Genomic DNA, 23,088 nt, shown 5'->3' on the forward strand with positions numbered 1-23,088 from the left:
CCATCTCATAGCTTCCAAATAATAATGGATTAAAACCTTATAAAATGCCTTCAAAATCTTGCGTTTAAGATGCATTCATTATTTTCATTTTAGATCTAGTTGTATTACATATATATATATACTAATAAATTTATTGTTATTATATTTACATCACATTTTTAATTATTTATATTATCAATGTATTAGTTGGGGTAAATTATATATCTTAGTCAAAGAATATAATATTTCTCTTATTTTGGTAAATCAGTTTTTCTTCTTAATTAATTTTATAAAGAAAGATGAAAAAAGGTTAGGCAACAAAAAGTCACACCTGCAACATTAAGATGGTCTAGATCAATTACGTACGCGCACACATTTAGATATGCAGCATATACATATACGTATGTATATATATATGTACTCCTCCGATCCCCACCTCTTATTGTAGATTCTGGAGATTTATAAAGCTACTTAAGATTCTAATCCTATGATTATTGTGAGAACTAAAAAGAATAATCAGTGAATTTTACAGAGAAAAGAGAGAGATTACATTACCTTCTTCATAGGAAAGCCTTTCTTTCTTCTTCTGCATTCCTCAAACTGTATCTTCCCAAGAAACCCAACACAGAAGAAAATCAAGAAGGTACTTACTTTTCATCTTTCATAGTTATCTTTTATATTACCCATTTTAAAGGGTTTGTTAATTCTTGTCTATATATAAACAAACGCGTATTTGTCCGTTTATATATATGTATCTGCCTTTTCAATTGTTTTTTTTTTATGTCGGAGAAGTTTAGTGAATTGTGGCGGAGATGAAACTCGGAGCTCCGAGAAAGAAGTCGGGTTGGGTTATGCTCCAAGTTCTTCTTCTGCATCTCCTTGTTCAAAGTGTTCATTCTCAGAACTCACGGTATGTTTGCTCTTAACTCAAAGCTCTGTTTTTTCTCCACCCGGACCGGGCCGGGTCATGTTTTCATCCGTCTCCCTTTTTCTTACTTTTTATTTAAAATGCAAAATTGGTTTGAGAAGCTTTTAATTTCTTAAGTTCACATGTTGAACTTACTGAAACAGAGGGTCTTAACTTTTTTCATCAGAAACTGGTGTTTACTATTTTTGTCCCAACTATTTTGTAATTTTTCACCGGCCTATAGTTTTTTTTTTTTACATTTTTAGCTAATTAAGAAACTATCTATACTATTCAGGGAGGAAATGGAAGTTTAACAAAATTCATGTAGTAAAATGTTTAGCATTAATGTTTGTAAATTCCCAATAAACAAAACACGGAGGAGAAAGCAAAGGTTTCCTTGTTTCCATTTTCATATTAACTTTTCAAGGTTATTATACATTTTTCAGTTTCTTACTCATATTATAAATAAATAAAATTTTATTACGAAAAGATTAATTTCTGTAATTTATAAATTTTAATGATTTTAAATCAGTAATAATTTAATAAATACATTTTTAATTATAGTTTATTATTATATAATAAATTACTACAAAAATAAAAAATCAAATAATATTTTGAAAACATTTTTATTTGAGGAATCGAAATAAGTGAAGTTTACTTGGTAATGATAATCCTTAAATACTTTCGTTAATTTTCGTTTATATCTACACTACACATATTTATTTTTATTTTTTTTTTGATCGAAAAAAAAAATAATAAAAAAAAAATATGTGTAGTGTAGATATAAACGAAAATTAACGAAAGTATTTAAGGATTGTCATTACCAAGTAAACTTCACTTATTTCGATTCCTCAAATTAAAATGTTTTCAAAATATTATTTGATTTTTTACTTTTGTAGTAATTTTATTTATTTATTTATATATTTATTTATATCAATTATCAGAAGAAGAAAAAATTATACTTACAATTACAACATATACAAAATAAGTATATAACGTAAAACCGTATAAAGACGAGAATCTCGAAACCGAGATCGTCGCGAGACGTGTGTCTAAAATTAGTCTATTAACGTTACACGACAAAAAGAAACAACGAATATTTGTTTTAAGGAATTGAGGTTTAAATACAAAAAACTTTGAAATATACTCGACTGCTTTTCCCTTTCGGCTCTAAACCTTCATGTCTTTTTAACTACCGGTCTTCAACCTAAATATATTTGGTATATTTATTTATATAATAATATTTCTACTGTTTCAAATTACCAGATGTTTTGGACGTATGTACAAAAATTAAAATATACATTTTCTCCTAAAAAATAATATTAAAAATAAATATAAAACATCATTGGTCACACGGTTTCCAATAAAATTAAAATTAAAAATATAAAACTTTCATCTATTATGAAACATCAAAAATTCTCCAAAACATCATGTATTTTGAAACATCAATAATTTATGTTCTTTATTCCTTTTCATAACATGATGGATGTTTGTGTTCCCTCATTAGAATTATTCCTTTCGTCTTCAACACTCTTTCCACTAATGTTGACCTTTTACGCTCAAGTGGAGTTCGTACCATACTATAACTACTATAGTTGAAATTAAAATGAAACAAGAATGAGTTGAATTCTTGTCAGATCACCTACTCTAATTAGCAGAACCAAGAGCTTTTGAGCCCATAAATTGGTAAATTTTAATATAAAAGATATACTAATTTAGTTTTCTGAACTACTTTAAATACGTTTGAGAATAAGATTGCCTATTCATAACTAAAACAGTCACATACTCTAAACAAAAGAAATTTTAAGTACAATTTTTCTATTGCAGAAACAAACTAAACATCACAAATCCTGGACAAAGTATACCAGGCTTAGCAGTTCAGCTAAGGAGAGTTAGTAATGAGAAGGTAAGAAATATTCAAATATTGTCCTTTTATTTTTATAATATAAGAAGAATATGTTGGTTTTCAGGTGGTAGTTGATAATGGTATTATTCAAGTTACTTTCTCGAGCCCACAAGGTTTGATAACTGGAATCAAATATAATGGCATCGATAACGTGTTGGACGACGAAATTGACGATCGTGGGTAAGATTTTTTTTTAACACATTTTAATGTTTGGTACACATTATATATTGAAAAATCAATGTTTACATACCCAATTCTCTTCGACTAATTAATGCAAATAACTGTATATTTAATAAAGTCTTACTGCATTCTTGGATAAATTCTTATGGAATTAGGTATTGGGACGTAGTATGGTATGAACCGGAAAAGGCATTGGAAATTGACAAGTGAGTATAATTTATTGCAGCCATTTTTGATATAAGTATATACAAAGAATATTCTTATTCAATATATGTAACAATATATGATAGTTTATTTGTAGTGATAATTGCAACGATCGTTCGATATGTAACATTAGTTTTGGTATTTTGTAGACTAGAAGGAACTAAATTCGAAATCATAACTCAGAACGAAGAACAAGTTGAAATTTCATTTACAAGGACGTGGACGATCTCGAAACGTGGCTCCTTGGTCCCCCTTAACGTAGATAAAAGGTAATTATATTATATAGTTTAGTGTTAACTAAGATATATATATTTGTGTAACTTTTGGCTCCAAAGTAAATAATTACCATCGAATATAAATTTCCCTTTAGGTACATTATTCGAACTGGTGTCTCCGGAATATACATGTACGGTATATTAGAGAGGTTAGAAGATTGGCCCGACGTGGACATGGACCAGATTAGGATCGTTTTCAAGCTCAACCCCAAAAAGTAACCACACATTTTATTATTTAATTTCTAACTGAAATTTGTATTAAGTTTGCATTTTTGGGGACGATATCAGATTTGATTTCATGGCGATATCTGATGACCGGCAGAGAAGCATGCCATCCATGGCGGATCGAGACAATGCTAAGATATTAGCTTACAGAGAAGCTGTTCTCTTGACAAACCCGAAGAACCCTATGTTTAAAGGAGAGGTACTATGATAATTTAGTGAAATAAACCGGATAAACTACTAAACCGAAGAACCGGTTTTGGTTCTAAATTATACAATGTGGATGAGTTTAATCAAAACTCAAGATTATGATATAATAATTGTTACATTGTGGGAAATGATTTGGTGTGATGCAGGTGGACGATAAGTATATGTACTCAATGGAAGACAAAGACAACAACGTTCATGGTTGGATCTCGTCGGACCCACCGGTTGGGTTTTGGATGATAACTCCAAGCGATGAATTCCGACTTGGTGGGCCCATCAAGCAAGACCTCACCTCTCACGCGGGACCCATCACCCTGTCCGTGAGTCCATTTACTCTATTTTAACCTCAAATCATGCATGATCAAATAATCATTATGTATTGATTGATAAACTTTTGTTAAGTATTTAATCATGCGACACGTACATCATGATCAATAATCATGTTTTGTAGATGTTTACGAGCACTCATTACGCGGGGAAAGAGATGAGAATGGATTATAGAAATGGAGAGCCATGGAAGAAGGTTTTTGGACCTGTCTTGGCTTATCTCAACTCTGTCTCTCCCAAAGATTCCACTCTTCGTCTCTGGAAAGATGCTAAACGACAGGTTCTTTTGTCATGTCTCTATGTTATATTTTAAAAAATAAATGAATTTATTATATAGTTCTTCTTAACTATATTAACTTTCTTTTCGAAAATTTTGAGATTTACATTCATCATTGTCGCAGATGGCTGAAGAAGTTAGAAGCTGGCCTTATGATTTTGTAAATTCAGAAGACTATCCTCTTTCTCATCAGAGAGGAACGATCGAAGGTCAATTCTATATCAAAGACCGGTAAATAAGCATCCCTGTTTAAAACATAATTTCACCTTCTTTTGTCAATTAAAATTTATTTCTTACAAAAATTTTAATCTTATTCTACTTGTATTATATAATGTTGTAGATACGTGTCAAGACTAAATATATATGGGAAATTTGCTTTTGTTGGTTTGGCACCATGTGGTGAAGCCGGTTCATGGCAAACCGAATCAAAGGTATAATAATAATAGTAGATATACTTCATACAAATGTAGAAATGCTATAATCTATAATAATTTTTATTTATTTGTGACAAAAGGGGTATCAGTTTTGGACGAAAGCTGACAGAAAAGGAAGATTCATAATAGAGAATGTGAGGGCAGGCAATTATAGTCTCTACGCATGGGGTTATGGTTTTATCGGTGACTATAAATATGAACAAAACATTACCATCACTCCAGGTACCATACTACCATAGTGACATAACGTAGATGCAGAAAAAAAAATCGTGGTTTCGTAGTTTTAAGCCCCCACTAAAAGGCCCATTCTATTCATCTTGGTGTGCAGGTAGTCAGATGAATGTAGGGCCTATAGTGTATGAGCCACCTAGAAACGGTCCAACGTTGTGGGAAATAGGTGTACCGGACCGAACAGCCGGAGAGTTCTATATACCGGATCCTTATCCTACACTTATGAATAAGCTTTATGTTAACCCACTTCAAGACAGGTTAGTACCATAATCTTAAGTACTCTGATCTATAAATATTTTTACTACCTATGAGTAGATATCATCATTTCCAAGTTTTAGACATTTTTTGTTGTTTATGAATATAAAGAACATAATTTGAACTGAATTTTAAAATGCAGATTTAGACAATATGGATTATGGGATCGTTACGCAGATTTATACCCTCAAAACGATCTTGTCTACACAGTCGGTGTTAGTGATTATAAAAGAGATTGGTTCTTTGCACATGTAACCAGGTACCTACATATAATTAAGTTCTATCCCAATTCCTAAATGACAAATCATCTATCTAATCAAATTCTTTCTTATATTAAACCAAATTTTTTTTTTTGCTTCTTATAATAATAATATAGAAATGCTGGAAATAATACATACGATTCAACGACATGGCAAATAATATTTAACCTGGAAAACGTGAACCGTGTCGGTCTCTACACGCTCAGAATAGCTCTAGCCTCAGCTGCTGATTCCGAGTTACAAGTTCGGGTCAACAATCCGAAATCCGATCATATTTTCACGACCGGTTTAATCGGAAAAGACAATGCCATTGCAAGACATGGGATTCATGGGTTATATAGATTGTATAGTATCAACGTTGCCGGAGATTTACTAAGTGTTGGTGATAATACCATATATTTAACTCAATCGAGAAGTGTAGGACCGTTTCAAGGTGTTATGTATGATTATATTCGTCTTGAAAGTCCTTTTACAACTTGAATAAGTAATAGGATTTATAGTGGAAATAATTTACCGTGGAGGGTATTTATATTTTATTTTCTAGAGTTGTTTTTATTCATTTGTATGTAATGTAATACCGAGGGTGTGAATATTAATAAAACCAAATTTATTAATCTATACTAGGTGTTTTCCTGCATCTCATATGCAACAATTTGTTTTTTAAATAATTTTTTTATTAATATTATAGATTTTACTATTTTACCAATATTTTAATATAAATTTGATTTGATTAAATATAGAATTAAGATAAAAATAATTTTTTATTTTAAATTATATTAAAGAATATATATGTACATATCTAAAATTATAATCTTAAATAGATTTTTTATCTATTTCTTTTGGTTAAATATATTAAACCAACTTGTATAAAATTAATAAAAAAAACTGATACAAAAATCGTATAATTATAAAAATTTAAACTAAAAGCATTTTTAAAATTTGTAGATATATAAAAGAAACTAATGATATTACGATTAAAAATTATAATTTTTCAAAAAAAAAATTAGAAAATTTTAAAATTTTAAAAATAGAATTAAATAATATTTCAAAATTTGTAATGTCATATTTGAGTTATTTTAATGATGGTATATGAGTTATTACCATATTCTAAAAAGTTTATAAAAAATATAAATCAACATTAAATATAATGTATGAGTTATTACCATATCCTATAATATTTATCAAAAATATAAATCAACATTAAATGTAATTGTTCATGTCATATTTGGTCATAAAACATGCTATCAATTTTATTAGACATGTTACATTTTTTTTGTGAAATTGATTGTAAAGCGGACATGCGGCAAATAAAACGTATAGGGGATATGATTTATGCATTTTTAACATATAGTAGAAGACATGATACGGAATGGTAGTCTACAGTCATAATATTTTGTAAAATCATCATATATTGTTTATATAAGTTCAAAGTCACCAAATCAGTGTTCCGAATCATTCTAAAATACATAATTTAAAAAAATATATATAATATAAGAACCATCATATATTGTTTATATTTTAGAAATGTACACTAGCCCATGCTCTTCTGTTCCCGTTGCCTTTTTAGCCATGTAAGAACCAAGAGAAGCAACTAGTAGTAGGCAATAATGAAACAATGGCAATGAAAAAGCTTAAGGTATGTTACATAAACCATCAATGTAATCAAGCAAATCACACAGAGATTAGAGAGATATTTAAAAGCTATTTCTCTTATCTGGTCCACATCTTCTTCTTGGGGTCTCTCTCTTTCCCGACCACAGCTTGTTGTTGTTCTCTGCTAACAACTCTCTTCTGAGCCACAGGGACTTGGTTCGACGAACTGACTGGTCTCGTTGGTCTGGTTAATCTGGCACCAACTTTTGGTGGGTCTGATTTCCTGATCCGTTTCTCCTTCATCTGAGGTTCATCACCACCGTTGTTCTCTGTTTCACCGCTTCTCGAGACCCTCTTCTTTCTAGTCACCTCATTGAGGTTCAAAGAATCGTTTCTTCGAGCAGCACTAGCCTTGAGCCGGTTTGATGTTCTCAAGATGTTGTTGTTGTTGGATTCCGCATTCTCATTCCCAAAGTTATCTTCTTTGAAACAAGTTTTCACTTCGTTAGGAGTAGCACTCGCAATATCAGGGAACTCTCTCGTTGCTGCCATTTGCTGTACGTGCAGCTCTTGCTCCTTTAGCCTCACTTCAAGCTCTTTAATCTGCAAAAATCAAAGAAGAATGCGGAATCAATCACATATCTGGGTGACTTGATAAACTCGAAGATCCTTGAGACAATCCATGAAACTAACCTTCTGTCGTAGTAAAACTGCTTCTTGAGTTTGCTCGTCTTTTTGTTTCCTCTCCAGCTCTTTAATCTGAAACACCATATCAAATCGAAGACCGAAATGTTGAGACATTTATTTAAAATAAAAAGATTGTAAAGTTTGAGAATGAATCAGTGAGCCTTCCTAACCTTATGTTGCCATACAAGAGAGTTGCTTTCAGAATCTTTCAACTTGTTCTCATAATCCTTAACCTTCTGTTGCAACACAAGGGAGTTTCCTTCAGAGTCTTTCAACTTAGTCTCAAGATCCTTAACCTGCAGGCATCATTTAAGATGTTTGGACTGTCTATAACAATCATTATGAGCTTTATGTAACAATCAACATTGATATAAAGGAAACCTTCTGTTGGTAAGCTGCAGAGTCTGATTGGTGTCTCTCCCGAAGCTTACACTCTAGCTCCTTGACCTTTAAATGAAAAAGATGGTTTGTTAGTCATAAAACGGTAAGTATAATCAAGCATTCATCAAACGGAAAGGAAAAAAAAAAGAACCTTCTGCTGGAGATTGGTACAAGTCTCATCTCTGCTTTTTAGTTTTTCTTGAAGCTGTGCGTTTTGCTTTTCCGATTGGTTATGCAGTGACTCAAGCTGGCTTTCAAGCTCTTTGTTCTTTTCCTGGAGACTTCGGTATGAATGGTCTCTTCCTTTATTCTTACCTTCCAGGTTCTGTATGTTCTCTTCCAGCTTCTTTATCAATTCCTCTTTAGATCGGCTTTCATGCCTTGCTTTCTCCACCTTTAAAAGATTTACATTGAGCAGTAAGAAAAGCTGTGACACAATCCAGGAAGATCAAAACATAAGCCTTTCAGAAGTCATACCATTGCTTTCATCTTCTGAAGCTCACCGGTATCAACTTGCTTCCTCGCAGGACCCAACTCAACCCCTCTAACACGAGTTGCAAAGTTTAGTGAACTTAAACTCTCACTCACATCGTGCTCAGAAGGACTGATTTGCACAAACATCAGCGTCTTGGAGTCACCTCCTGCATCATTTGCACATTCACACAGGTTTAGCACAGTGTAACCACGGATTGATCCTAATGAAAAAGGTCAAAAAAGATTCTTACCCAGTGAATCTTGAAGCAGGTGAGTTAATTTTGAGTTCCTGAAAATGAACAAATGGAAAAGTGTCAAGGCAGACAATATTATTAAGCTCATAACAGAGACGGAGAGAGATATAGACTAACCTGTATGGAATGTGACTGCTCTTTGTAGCCAATGCATAAATCACATCCCCAAGAGCTGATAGCGATCTATTGATGTTCTGTGCCTCCTTCAGACGCTCACCTTGCACGTCAGTCTTTGCCAACCTCTCACTTCCTGCTAAATCAACAAGCCAAAGCGTGCTTTTTGTGCAGTCACCATTCATCAGGTTCTTCGCTTTCACCATTATAGAGAGCATGCTGCGAAGAAAAATTAATATGTCAAGCAACCCTCATAGTGAGAGGAAAGCCAAACATTCAAACAACATCGTGAGAGGGGCATAAATCCGAATATACCAGTGAGAGCGGCTACTATGTTCATTCACGTTGTTGGATCCAACAGCTCTTGCATTGCTCCCAGCTTGAAGCACATTCCACACTTCATTTATATTTTCCACTTTTGCTTCAACTAACCCAGGAACATGATGGGATCCGTCAAATGATTGTTTGATCTCCAACCTGAGTAACCATATCAATAAATATTGCGATCAAGCTCTGTAAAAAGTCTATGTTTTAGTTGTGTGTATAAGTAGAGATTTTTACTTCTTTGAGGCTGGTGATGTTGCCAATAAGTCTCTTATCTGTTCGTTGTAGACCTCAAGGACACTAACAGAAATATTATATGAAATTGTCTCTCGCCTTTCGTTAGCAATTTCAAATAACTGCTCAACGGTTCTATAGTTGACACCCCTGTTCTGTGGGGTACCTTCCATTGTAAACGTCTTCCCTGTTCCTGTTTGCCCGTATGCAAAGATACACACATTGTAGCCGTCTAGCACTGAAACAACCATAGGAGAAGCATCTGCAAAGACATCAACTGCAAGACAAGAAAGAAACTTTGTTAGAAATCTGTGTTATTTATGCTTAAGATGATATAACGTGACCATGTCACAACACTACCTTGACCATCTTTTGGTGTATAAACTCGGTCAAACTTGAAACTCTTCTTGGAATTATTTCCTGTAACAACACCAAGCTCTCCATCTTTTGCTCCATCAAAGTCAACAGCTGTGGCACACCTCGTTGATGTTTCCTCTTTATTCAAAGGGCGGCAACGACAAAAGACCCTAATATTGCCTGATAAAAGGGATGCTGTTAGTAGATTCATAAGTTGTGATGTCAAGAAGCTAAGGCAAATGATCAGGTAAAGATAAGAATTATTTGCCTTTAGTCTCTTGTATATGGTTATATAGCTCCTTTCGCTTTGCTTGCTCTTCGCTGTACTTCTGCTTGAGATCCTCACACTGTGAAACTGTTTTTAACGAGTTTACATGTCATGCATTCATGAAAGTGCCTCTTTAAACCCCATTTTAAGAACTAAAAGAGAGGAAACACACCAAGTGCCTGAACTCCATCAACCATTTTGTACAATTCAGGAATCGATCCCACACATTCGTGTGCTTCCTGGGATAGCTGAGATTGTTCCCTTTTCATTATCTGCACATAAACAGTTTAATAGATTCCAAGTACGTTGCGGAGAGGCTTTGATACAACAATACATGAGGAAACACCAAGCTACCTCTATTTTCTCCTGTAGACTAGCAATTGCAGTGGTCCAATGTCTCTTGTCATTCTCGTACTTGCTAGTGATACTGTTCAAACAATCTGCTTGCGTCTCCACAGTTTGGTCTGATTTAAGTAAGCATCAAATTAAAAACAAGAAACCCTCCGTCAAATAAAAAGATATAGAAAGTACAAATTCGGATTGACAAAAAAAGGGAATTTCTGCATTACCTAGAGAGCGTGCCTCATACATCTTATTGTCGAGTTCCATCATCACTTTCTCTAGTTGCTCATTGGCAGAGGTCAGTGACATCCATGCTTCGTGGCACTCGTTTGACTTATGTTGGTATCGTTCAGAAAGCTCTTCTATCTTCTTCTCATACTTCTCATGAGCTTTTGCTCGCATAAGCCTCTTCTGCTCAGATATCAACATAAAAGAAGAAACTTAAGGTATAGTCCATTAACCTTAAGATATAAGAGCCAGCAGGCTAGTCAAAACAGTACCCGAGCCGGAGAAATCTCTATTTCGGTAGCACAGTTTTGACACTTAATATAATCTTGTGATGTCCTTACAACTGTACATGAATGCAAACAATGAGTTAGAAAACTGAAAACTTTGAGGTCCCTATTAAAAACCTTAAACAAAACCATAAACAAGAGAAGAGAGCAGCATCGTTACCTGAAACCTGTGGTGCTTTCCTGAGACAAATCCCACAAACCACTGGACTTCCATTGATTCCTTCGAACCTAACCTTTATCAAGCCATCATCCACTACAACGACCCTTAAGTCAACCAACAGAAGAGGCCTGTTTGCGCCAACCACCGAGAAGATATCGAATTCAGATAAGACCTAAAACAAAAGAATCAATCAAAACTCTCATTCATAACTACACGAACAAACCAAAAAAAAAACAATCTTTAGTTGGTCCAACTTGCCTTGTCATCTTGAACATAGACATTAAAGACTCTAATCCCTTTAGGTCCATTGGTGTTAACAATCTCCGCGAAATGGAAATCCACAAAGTACTCTCCAGGAAGAAGATTGTTTATCCCGTAGCTAAAGTTCCCCACACGAGCTGACTGGTAGATGAACGGCAAGTCTCCTCCTTCGAGGATAGACTCATCTGTTCTCAGCACACCTCCTCCTTCGAAATAGGTGTCTCTGAGGATACTCATCTCGGGATCTAGCACCTTCGAATCAGCTCCTCCAGCATTTATGAACATGATGGTATCATCTGCTGCTTTCACAAACAACAACAACAAGTAAATTACTCAATACACAAGCTTATAAGGCTAGATCCAGTGGTAATTAGGCGAAACCCTAAACCCTAGAGACCCAGATCGAGAAAACTCGGGAGTATGTAAAATTTGAAATCGGAAGCTACCTGAGTGATTAGCTTTAGTGAAACCGCTGAGAACGAGTCTTGAATTGGGATCGCAGACCATGGAATCGTCGCGCTCGTCCATGGGTGTGTCTCCGATCTTTGATTTCTCAGTTGTGTCGCTAACGAGTTGGGGATCGGGAATCTCCGGTGGTGAATCGGATGAGGAGGTCGCGTTTGGATCCACCGCGTTGATCTGAACATCATCCATTAAGCCTGTTTGTTTCTTCTCTTTCGTTTTCTCGTTATCTCTCTTCAGATGAAGAAGAAAATGAAAAGCTTAGTGGTGAAAATAAAGATAGAGAGGCGTGAGGATATTTCTTTTCCTTTTCTGCGATTGGCGTTTTAAATTTTGAATATCTATCTAAGACGACCGTTAAGAGTTAACAATGGGTCTACGCTTTTTATAATGGGCTTTGTTGTAAGTTATTTGGGCGGTGTAAAGTCCGTATTAAATTTAAACAAAAGCGTTCGGGTCTCGGGTTATGAGAGTCGCTTCGATTTTCAAATAGGTATTGTACAGATTCTCAAGAAAAATTATTAAACAACAAATTACAAAAGATGGTATATTTACAGGGCTGGACAAAATTTTGGGTCCAAAGCGAACCCGATTGATAAAAGTTGTACCGAGACTTATAAAATATTTAAACGGGTATAATATTTTGGTGTATATGAAAAATTGGATATGAACTAAAATTTCGAATACACCCAAAAATACCTAATTCATAACTATATATTTAAATATGTTAATTATTTTTAGATTTAATATCCATATATCTAAAATACTCAGATTTATTTAAAATATTTAAAATATCCGAAATAGAAACCCTGAAATACCCTAAATGCTATTGGTTTTTCATATTAATTTTAAATATTTTAAATATATTATTTAAATTTATTTGTTATTTTTTTTAGATTTTAAAGTATATCAAAAAATTTAATTTGTTTCTGTAACTTATATAGATATTCGAATTAAACCAAAATCGCAAAAATCCAAACTGAACTGAGACTAAAATTTAAATATCTGAATGAAACTTAGATCTGTAATCTTTGCATGTGTATTTCATTGTTTTGACAGCTCCGCATAAATCATACCGACATCAAATCAGTTATATAGAGAAACCCTTGGAATTATTTTAAACAGAATGCGAACCAAACCACACTTTTCAGATCGGTTAGGATCCTCTACCGACGGTTTTTAAGCCCAGAACTACTCTGGCCGGTTGATGATATTGACGTAAGAGTAAGAAAAAAAACATATTATGTTTGCACAGTGCAAATGTTTTCTTTTAGATACAAGCTTGAAGCAGATGAGATCAAACAAACAAAAAAAGCTTGATGGATTCCGAAATTAGTGTAAAAATAAGAGAGAATCACTGCCATTTGACCCGGAATCCATCAAAAATAGAATGTGTAATAGAGAGAATCACTGCCATTTGGGATAAGAGAGAATCACTGCCATTTGGGATAAAACAACTCATCTCCATTTACAAAAAAAAAAAAAACGTAGCAGCTGCAAAACGCAACAATAGAATGTGTAATATCTCTGATCGCTTGGTGTTATCAATGATCAGCAAGGATTGAAACGATCAAAGACATGGCTGTACGGGTTTGCTCAGGATTCCCAGAGAGTAAGACCATTGTTTCACCTTCTGTAGGAGCATCCTTCACATCCACTCTAGCTCCTGAAATCTATTACAAGTACCCAAAACTGATTAGAATCTCTATCAACTTCCAAAAATGATTCAAGTACAGAAGAAACACCTGTTGTAGATTATCTAGACCGGTTCCATCTCTTCCGTAGAGTGCAGCAAGAGCATCCTTCTCCACAGCTAGCTCCAAGGTAACGTTTCTCAAAGATACACCTTTACCCCTGCTTCCCAAAAATAAAAACACCCAAACAAAAATGATGTCAGGAGACTGTTTGACAAAAACAGATACATTATTGTTGGCAAGAAGTAACAGACCGTGGTGGTAGAAAAGAGATGTCTCCGTTGCCAGAAAGGTTAAACTGTTTCATCCCCTGTGTCAAGTCATTCTCCAGCAAACTTGGTGGTGTAGAGCCGTTGGCTTCATTAACTGCCTCTGTGTGCATCAAGTCACCGATCGATTTCATAACTTCTGTACCGCTTCTGACCATCTTCACGTCTTGTTCACCATCTGATACCGAGAGAGAATCGCCTCTTACTTGCTGTGATGGTTGCAGATTATAGTTTGCTTCTCCATTTTCATACGGATTACCAACTCTAGCTCTCATTACTTCCAAGTCCTTCCTTGGCAATAGATTCTCCCTTAGTTTAGAAGAAACATGAGACAACGCCTTCTCTACATGCCTATACTCTCCCATAATCTATAAAAAAAAAACAATCAAAGAGTCAAAAAAAGAGCAAATCTCCTTTAAATCTTCTCATCTCTATAGGTAAAAAAAAGAAGAAGCTTTTACCTCTATAAGCATTTCATTTTCTGAGATACAGTCCAGAGTCTGGCCACCTACTGAGATGTGTACATCAACATTTGCTTCTTTGTTTCCAATCACGTCATTAGCAAACTGTGACGGTACCACTAACTTGGCTTTCACTAAAGCACCAGGAAACAGACCTTTCCCAACATCAATCTCAACAGACCTTGTAAAGACGCGAACCAGAGCTTTTTGTGCCTGAGAGAACCGTGACTCGAGGCTCTTTAAAAAACCAAGAAAAACAAAGCGAATTAGTGTGATCAGATCAAAAAAAAAAATGTAGCAGGGAGCGAGAGGATCAAAAGCTTACCTCACGTGCAGAGATGGTAACAACTCGTCCACCGGATGCTTTCAACGGAGCTCCAATCGAGATAGAAGCACCCGTTTCGTTCTGCAGAGCTCTGATGATAGTTCCTTGTTTCCCAATGATGCCCCCGGCTGCAAGACTTGTGCAGATCATTTTGAACACAACCTTCTTATCTGTATCTTTGGAACCGTGAAAGCTGTTTCCTTCTTCGTATCGTGGTGGCGGCGAATGGCTAGTAGATGCAGCAGCTTCTGAAGCGATATTAGGCAACGAAGAAGAAGAACGCAGGTTGGGGAAAAACTCAGAATGCGGATCCTCTGAGTCTCCGTTGGTATCATAAGGTTTGCTGCAAAGTGGCGGTGGATAGCCGTTGAGAGGTGGAGAGTTTTGAAGAAAAGTTGATACCATGACAAGTGCCTTCTTTACAGCTAAGACATCGCCTGTAATCTAATGTACAGAAACGAAGATAATTAACTAATCTATCTTCACAGCTACGACATTCACAAATCAAAACCAAAAAAGCAACACAACTTCCATAGAGAATTAGCTGTAACACTTAGATGAATGAAGTAACTCCAAAAAATGCTACAAAAAGCTACTTTAAAAATCATAGCTTTTTGTTAAACATTGATCATACATCACTTGGACCTAAGACATCGCCTGTAATCTAGCTGAAACATTAAGATGAATAATGCAAAAGCTACTTTAAAAATCATAGCTTTTTGTTAAACATTGATCATATATCACTTTTCAAAAAGCTTGATGAATGTTAAAAATAGTAGATTGGCGTTTACATTCACCAACACCAATGTTATTGCTTCTTCTACATGCTCAAAATCAGACACATTCTCACATCTTATATAATCATTATCATAAACTACAAAAAATTGCTGCAAAAGGCTACTTTAAAAATCACAGTTTTTTTTTTTGTTAAACATTGATCATAAATCATTTTTCAGGAATGTTATTGATTCTTCTACTACTAACATCAAACACACTCTCACATCTTATATATCAACTTCACTTTCATTATAATAAACTTTGGAAGAAGAGTTGACTGAAATGGAGAAACTCCAAAGACTTAAACTTTGACTTCAAAGTTGACCACAAGAGAGACAGAACATACCTGAATCAGTTCATCACTGTTAGCACCACAACTCGGAGGAGGCAAAACCCTAATCGTGGCGCCGGAGTTTCTCCTCATCCACTCCACGTTCTTCCCACCCAACCCCAACACAGCTCCAATCTGACTCCGATCAGCTAGCATCCCACAATAAGCTTCTTTACCCTCCTCCTCCGCCACCACTCCGCCGCTATCCTTCTCCCCGAGAACCGCCCACGACCTCTCCAAAACCCTAATCAGCGCCGCCTGAGCGGCGGAGACCTCGCACGTCACCCAGCCCTCGCGCTCGCCGCCGGATGAGTAGTCTCCCACTCTGTCCGTCAGCAGGAAGCTTTTGTCGACGGCGTTCGAGCCGACGATGAACACGACCGAGTGGTCGGAGCCGCTGGTTGGAGACTCGCAGTGGATTTTGGCGCCGGTTTCGCGGCGGAGGTTGGAGACGACGCGGCCGTTTGATCCGATTATGCCGCCGATGACCGACGCGTGGCAGACGACTCGTAAGGCCGTCTCGTCCGGTAGCACGTGGATCACCTGGCGTCGCTGTAATCGTCGATTTGGATTTGATGCGGAGGCTGTTGTTCCGCGGCGGTTATTCATGGCGGCGAAAGGAGGAATCTTTGCTCTGTCAGAGCATCTACACAAGAAACTTTATAACTAGTTTTTTTCTCTAAACTTCAAAATTTTAAGAGTGAAACTACGGGTTTACTTTTCAAAACTTCGAATTTCCTATTTTTATTTGCATTTTGTTCATTACAATTATACATTATATTTATAATTTTTTTTTAAAAAATTATTTATTGTTTTAATCCTTAAAACTTTTATATCTCATAAATATTTCAAATTTATTTTATAAATTTAAGTTTTACACATGAAATTAAATAAAAAATTTAAAACAAGATTTATAATATTTTAAAACTAGAATTAAACAACAAGAATATTACAAAAAACCATAATAAAAACTTATTAAAAAGACATATGAAGACATAATTATTACTCAATTTAAATATTATAACAACACTAATAGTCTGGTAAATTTGCTTCAGAACCTCTCAAATCTCCAAAATATTGTCCAAACAAATTTTGTGTAACCGAAGATGATTGTTGTTGTTGCTCTTGACGCCTTTTTCGTACGATTCTTTCTTGTTCAGATCGAATGTATTCAAGAATATTAACATCATCGATAGAAGCTAAGTTTTTTAACAATATTTTATTTTCCTCTTTTACTTTTTTAAAAGCTAATTTTTTTCCTTCATTTTGCGGTCGTAATTCAATCATCTCATGACATTTTTCCCTGCTTGTTGCACTTTCGTTTAAAAGATCAAGGATTTTTTCGTTTGATGATATCAAACTATCAGCGGGTATATTATGAGGATTTCCGTTTTCAACAATTTTTGGCTCGTAATCTACAAATAAAAAATAAAGAGAATCATTTCTTACTTTGAAACGCACTAGTTGATTATATATGAGAGCATTACGGAAATAATTTTATGGAATAATGTAGTATTTGCTTGCAGTTTAATATTTAATTATGTACTTTTATTTATAATTTTATATTTTAGTGTAAGATTTTCTAATTAATCTTTCTGTAATATTTATATATATGTACTAGTTATTTATATAAGTTTTATGAATTTACATCAACTATGACAAATATAAAGACCATAGTGTAAAATATAAATAATTTTGAAGTTAGGTTTACTTTTGGAGAAAAACACATTGAAACTTCAAATATAGAGTTTTGGAAACTTCAAAATAGAGTTCTTTTTTTGAAGATGCTCTTAAAGAGTGTTTTCTCTTTTCTACACAAGTGACGGTGAAGCGACTAGTTTCGTTAATGTGAATATTTATAACAATCATTATAGTTTTCTCATTTCATCTATTTAATTATCAATATAATTTTGCTATTTAACTAAAATTTGAATTTTGAAAAATATAAAAATTTACAAAATGATACTTCTTTGGTTTCTTGAAAATAGATGTTTTGGTATTTTCACACATATTAAAAAAACACATTAATCATACATTTTTTTTTTTTTAAATTATCAAATTACAATGCTTTTTAACCAACAGTATTTCAATAAATCTAATTAGTTTTATTGAAATTTGTAATTTTTGTATAGAAAACATAATAAATCTATCTTTGTTGAAACAATTTTTTTTTCTAAAACTTATATCTAAATGAAACGGAGGGAATGAAACGGAGGGAATATATCGTTTTGTGTTTTTCATATTTTTGTAAAATTTTAGGTAACAATCTTTATTTATTTTTGTCTTTTATTCAGTTCTTACTATTTTGATGTTGAACATTTTGGAAAAATAAAAAATTCACAACAATCTAAAAGGTTCAATAAAAATCACTGTTTGGTAGAAACGCGTAAATCTATTAAATCTCCACGAGTTTCGCTTAGGTTATTATTTCAGTGCGTTTATTGGGGTTAAACGTATCCAACAATCATAGAGGCTCTAGCGGGTCTTGGGGTTAACATCTGGGAATCCAAAGTTCATACGGTCGATATTTTAACTAGAAAATCAAAGATTAATAAACAAGAAAATCATCTTTTTCAGAGTGCATTTGTCTTTTTCAATATTCGAACCTACTTTCCAGACCGTATTTATTATTTAATGTCTGTATCCCAAAGTTGCTCGGATCAAACCTTAAAAATTACCCTTTGTATTAAACAACGTAAACCCAAAAACGACTCTTTTTCAGAACGTTAATATCGTAACGGGCTTTTATTTGTGTTAGTAGGTCCACCATAATCTGGTTTTCAGACGGCCAGCAAAAATATCAAACAGAAAAATGGAGATGCGGGGAATCGAACCCCGTGCCTCTCGCATGCGAAGCGAGCGCTCTACCATATGAGCTACACCCCCAATTGTTGAAAGTTCATAACGTCTATTATGTATTTTAACATCGAAAACCGCATTTTCAAACCGTATCAAAGGAGACGGAGAAATATTTGGTCAAAAAAACAGACAGAAGACCAAATCAAAACTCTCTATTCCTTTTGTGTTCTGTTTTTCTGTAGGGAGTTTTCGAATTTTCTTAAAAACTCGCATCGATCATGGCTACTGATGAAACGATATTTGATCACCTAAAGAAGGAGATCCCAGTGGACGAGGAGTCTCTTCTTCTGAACCCAGACTCGAGCGTAGGTCTCGTCATCGTCGACGTGGTCAATGGTTTCTGCACCGTTGGCTCCGGCAACATGGTTCTAATTTCTAATCAAATCATGCCCACCAAGTGTTTGTGATATTGCTTGACTCATATCATACGTTTACAATTCAAGTAAAGCTTTGCCCCTTTTTGATTCTGCAGGCTCCAACGAAGCCCAACGAGCAGATATCGAAGATGGTGGAGGAATCTGCAATGCTCGCAAGAGAGTTCTGCGATCGTAATTGGCCCGTCTTTGCGTTTCTAGACTCTCACCATCCCGATGTTCCGGAGATCCCTTATCCTCCTCATTGCATCATAGGAACTCAAGAAGCAGAACTTGTTCCTGGTAGTTTCCTCTCTCTCTTGCAAAGTCTTGTTAGCTTCTGAAACCAGTGACTTACTTTTGTATGATATGATGAATCAGCTCTACAGTGGCTTGAAAGTGAGACTTGTGCCACTCTTATGCGGAAGGACTGCATTAATGGGTTTGTGGGTTCGATGGAGAAAGACGGTTCTAATAAGTTTGTGGATTGGGTTAAGGAGAAACAGATCAAAGTTGTAAGCTTTCTTTCCTCACTTCTGTTTGATGCTTTTAGTTACATCTTGAACTAACTTGATCATCCCTGTGTCTTGGGGGGGATGGTCTAAAGATTGTGGTTGTAGGTATCTGCACAGACATATGTGTGTTTGATTTTGTGGCTACTGTACTCTCTGCTCGAAACCATAGTGTTCTTCCTCCTTTGGAAGATGTGATAGTTTACTCACGTGGATGCGCCACTTATGACCTTCCTCTTCATGTCGCAAAAGACATTAAAGGCGCTCAGGCTCATCCTCAGGTATAAAATTTCTCTTTTGAAAACTTTGATGCTTCTGAAGTTTTAGCATCATTAGTTTCTTTTTTCTCTGGTGACTTTTGAATCGGCTCATCTTCTTGTTTCTTTGTATCAGGAGATGATGCACCATGTAGGTCTATACATGGCTAAAGGAAGAGGAGCTAAGGTAGTCTCTCAAGTTTCTTTTGATCCTTGAAAGAAAGACTATCTCTCAAGAAAACTTATATCATTTTTGATTTCGATTGATTCAGTCGATTGTTGAGTTTGCCATTTTTTTTATGTTGTAATACAAATGAACAAATAAAAACACACAAAAGCTGTTTCTCTTGTAATGGTTCTGAGACATACAAAGAAACTGGAGAGACAGTCCTCTTGTTTCTCCAGTAAAAAGCTATAAACAATCTAACAATACTCAAAAAGGACAAGCCAACACACAAAACTAGTGTTTCAATCTCGCAAAAAGTAACAAGTTACAGTTTACGAATCTGTATTTTGAATAATGTAAATGTTTACCTATGTAGAAGCCTTCATCTTTCTATACAGTGAGGGATGCATGCACGAGAATATAGACGGCTTAGCTCTCTTCTGCTTAGAGCCAAATATAAACGACCTCAATGGCACACCCTCGAGCGACTGTCCGAATGCCGGAGACCACCAGGATCTGATTCTTTCTTCGAACCCGAAAGATCAAACTCGTCGTTCACCTTCCCTAGAATCCTGCCAACCTCCATCTGAAGCGCCGTGATGCGATCCAGCCACGCCTGCAGCTCGTCAGCCACCTTGTTGTTCTCCTGCTTCATGTTCAACACCTCTCCTTGAAACTTTGCAGCCTGGTAGCTCGTGAACCTGAAGTCGTCGTCCTCGGCGCTCGACTTCAGTGCTTTAGTGATCTCTTCCTGAATGTTACATAGAGACTCGAACCTCGCTTTCAGCTCCTCTTTCAGCGCCGCGCTTTTCTCAAGCCAGAGGCCGAGGTCTGTGTTTATCTCCCGTAAGTGGAGGTAAAGCGGTCTAACGTCTGATCTCACAGCCGTGATGCTTCCGTCCAGCTTCGATATCTCGCCTTGGAGATCTTCTATTGACGTGTCGTAGCTTTGTATCTGCCCGAACGCCGTGCTGAAACGTAGCCAGAAGTCAAGATTCTCCTCTAGTAGCTCGTTGATGTTCAGCCTGAACTGTTCCTCGCAGGTGTGATTGGGATTGAATAGTCATCGGTTTCAGTCAAGTCGTTGGTATTAGAAAGATCCTTCTGCAGCAGGAGGAGGCTCATTTTCTCTTCTCGTCGTCTTTTGTGGCGTTGTTTGTTTTTGTTTCGTCCAAATCTTTCTTCACGTCCTTGTAGCTCCTTAGAATGGTTGTGTACTCGGTAAGCAAATGCTTCTCTCTGTTCTCCATTCCCTTGGTGAACATCTCTTTCCAGTCCGGTTCGCTATTGGAAGTGTTATCAGATCCTTTAGAAGACATTTGCTTCTCCAAAACGTTATCAAGAAGCACAGAATCTTTCTTCTCAGAATCTACTTTTTCAGTAGATTGTGGACTTTTGGTATTATCTTCTGTTTCTGTTGTCACATTGTGAGTTTGTTCAGAGCTTTCACTCTTCTCTTTGGTCACTTCCTTTTCATGTTTCTCAATCTCTCCAGAAACACCTCTTCTCAGCTTCCATTTTCACCTCATGAAGCCGACTCGCCATCGACCTAAGCCTCTCTCTAGATTCCTCAATCTTCGCGCGCTCCTCTCCAGCTTCTCCGCAAGACTTCTCCTGCCTCTCCCGCAGCTCGGCCAGCTTCTCCCTACACGACTTGATCGCTGTCTCGGTCATCAGCCTCCTCGCTTCCTCGTCTTCGATCGAAATCGAAACCCCCTCCCCGAACTCGTCTTGCAAACAGCAATTCCTCTCTTGCTTCTCCTTGACGCTCTTCACAAACTCCATCTCCGTCTGCAGCGACAGGATCTCTTCTTTAGCCTCGGAGTTGCTCAAACCAGAGATCTTGACGACCACTTTGGTAGCACCACCTGTGTGACTTCCTCGGCTGAAGCTTCTTGGTAGCCTTCAAGTCTTTGTCAGGGAGTTCTGTCTTTTAACGAATTTTGGATCGCCATCGTCGTGGATTGCGAAGTTTGGGACTTGGTCAGGGAAGACAGAGGCGATGGTGGTGTTGGCGTTTTGAAGCTCTGTGGAGATGTGGTCGTAACGCTCGCCTAAACCTCTGTAAGCTCTGAAAGTTTCTTCGACGAAGGTTATGAGTTCTGGTCTCTGCTCGCTTGGCGAATGAGTCTCCTGTCTTCTTGTAGTAGCTTCAACACGTATTGCACCTTCTCTTCAATATCTGTAAATTTTCAACAACAGATCTCAACCTTTTTTCTCTTTCGTATGTTAGCCATACGCAATCAAACAGATAGATACGTGTGCATATGAATATACCTTGAAGGTTTTGTTCGAGCCATTTAGATTGTTTGGTACGAATATGACTCGCCCACCACCATGACTACGCGTTACTCGCAGCTCTCTGCAGCATCTTCTTCCCTCTATATGATCACACACCTTTTGTTTTGTTATTGTTTACATTAGTTTATTTAATAGTCATACTAGAAATTTAGGTCCATATACTCAAATAATTTTTTTATTGTTTACATTAGTTTATTTAATGTATAACATTTCTAAATAATTATAAAAATATTAATAACAAATCCATTTTAACTATAAATTTAAATTTTAGTTTTATGAATAATAAAATCTGTTGAGAAAAAATCTAACAAAATCTTTTTAAAAATTTAAATATTTTTTTAATTAATGCACTGATTAATTTCGCAATTAGTAGTATAATAATATTATAAATTAATTTTAATTAAATTTTTATTATAAACAAAATAATGAAATTATATGCTAATTTTATAAATTTTATAAGTATAATCTACATTATATTAAAATAGAAGTAATTAATGAATTACATATTAAAATTATGTTTTTTGTGCAAACATATTAAAATTATGTTGAATTGGTAAACCAATATATTTTGAAAAATAATTTCATTAAGATAAATAAATAAATATCATTCACCGTTTAAAGTGACTAAAATATCATTCACCTTTTAAAATGATTAATATTCATAAATTATGTAGTAATTTTTACAAAAAAATA

The 23,088-nt window shown here is 35.4% G+C and overlaps 4 protein-coding genes, 1 non-coding gene and 1 pseudogene across 7 annotated transcripts; 2 read left to right on the forward strand and 4 right to left on the reverse strand.

The window, feature by feature from the left end:
* The first annotated feature begins 350 nt into the window (after window positions 1–350).
* On the forward strand, window positions 351–6,280 carry LOC106415698 (probable rhamnogalacturonate lyase B). Of its 2 annotated transcripts, none has more exons than XM_048765051.1 (16): window positions 351–622; window positions 777–889; window positions 2,714–2,792; window positions 2,857–2,972; window positions 3,128–3,178; window positions 3,326–3,445; window positions 3,547–3,666; window positions 3,740–3,875; window positions 4,030–4,200; window positions 4,332–4,487; window positions 4,609–4,715; window positions 4,825–4,915; window positions 4,999–5,140; window positions 5,247–5,406; window positions 5,547–5,663; window positions 5,781–6,280. In XM_048765051.1, the coding sequence occupies exons 2-16, from the start codon at window positions 792–794 to the stop codon at window positions 6,142–6,144; spliced, it is 2,028 nt and encodes a 675-aa protein (XP_048621008.1). In that variant the 5' UTR covers window positions 351–622; window positions 777–791; the 3' UTR covers window positions 6,145–6,280. The 2 variants fall into 2 exon arrangements, with proteins under 2 accessions (XP_048621008.1, XP_048621007.1); XM_048765050.1 differs by having other exon boundaries at window positions 352–622; window positions 772–889.
* Window positions 6,281–7,259: 979 nt separating this feature from the next.
* Window positions 7,260–12,445, reverse strand: LOC106415697 (kinesin-like protein KIN-14R). 2 transcript variants are annotated; one of them, XM_048765052.1, is made up of 19 exons: window positions 12,075–12,445; window positions 11,626–11,924; window positions 11,368–11,539; window positions 11,193–11,263; window positions 10,920–11,103; window positions 10,705–10,814; window positions 10,523–10,622; window positions 10,351–10,437; window positions 10,086–10,262; window positions 9,729–10,002; window positions 9,483–9,644; window positions 9,171–9,386; window positions 9,051–9,088; window positions 8,803–8,966; window positions 8,477–8,719; window positions 8,326–8,391; window positions 8,115–8,240; window positions 7,951–8,016; window positions 7,260–7,860 (listed from the first exon to the last, which is right to left on the reverse strand). In XM_048765052.1, the coding sequence occupies exons 1-19, from the start codon at window positions 12,280–12,282 to the stop codon at window positions 7,375–7,377; spliced, it is 3,249 nt and encodes a 1,082-aa protein (XP_048621009.1). In that variant the 5' UTR covers window positions 12,283–12,445; the 3' UTR covers window positions 7,260–7,374. The 2 variants fall into 2 exon arrangements, with proteins under 2 accessions (XP_048621009.1, XP_022563698.2); XM_022707977.2 differs by having other exon boundaries at window positions 11,626–11,927; window positions 12,075–12,444.
* An 870-nt stretch (window positions 12,446–13,315) lies between these two features.
* On the reverse strand, window positions 13,316–16,642 carry LOC106411642 (KH domain-containing protein HEN4-like). Its single transcript, XM_048765053.1, has 6 exons — window positions 15,963–16,642; window positions 14,840–15,283; window positions 14,515–14,751; window positions 14,039–14,421; window positions 13,836–13,944; window positions 13,316–13,763 (listed from the first exon to the last, which is right to left on the reverse strand). Exons 1-6 carry the CDS (start codon window positions 16,554–16,556, stop codon window positions 13,635–13,637), a joined length of 1,896 nt encoding a protein of 631 aa, XP_048621010.1. The 5' UTR covers window positions 16,557–16,642; the 3' UTR covers window positions 13,316–13,634.
* Window positions 16,643–18,760: 2,118 nt separating this feature from the next.
* Window positions 18,761–18,833, reverse strand: TRNAA-CGC. The gene has a single exon. It is a non-coding gene; the product is annotated as a tRNA-Ala (tRNA).
* A 53-nt stretch (window positions 18,834–18,886) lies between these two features.
* On the forward strand, window positions 18,887–20,281 carry LOC106413942 (nicotinamidase 1). The gene is made up of 5 exons (XM_013854668.3): window positions 18,887–19,171; window positions 19,279–19,462; window positions 19,541–19,674; window positions 19,767–19,952; window positions 20,065–20,281. Exons 1-5 carry the CDS (start codon window positions 19,025–19,027, stop codon window positions 20,143–20,145), a joined length of 732 nt encoding a protein of 243 aa, XP_013710122.1. The 5' UTR covers window positions 18,887–19,024; the 3' UTR covers window positions 20,146–20,281.
* Window positions 20,282–20,448: 167 nt separating this feature from the next.
* On the reverse strand, window positions 20,449–22,465 carry LOC106413468 (annotated as a pseudogene).
* Window positions 22,466–23,088: the final 623 nt, after the last annotated feature.

Source organism: Brassica napus, chromosome C8 (assembly GCF_020379485.1).
Source record: "Brassica napus cultivar Da-Ae chromosome C8, Da-Ae, whole genome shotgun sequence".
NCBI lineage: Eukaryota > Viridiplantae > Streptophyta > Magnoliopsida > Brassicales > Brassicaceae > Brassica > Brassica napus.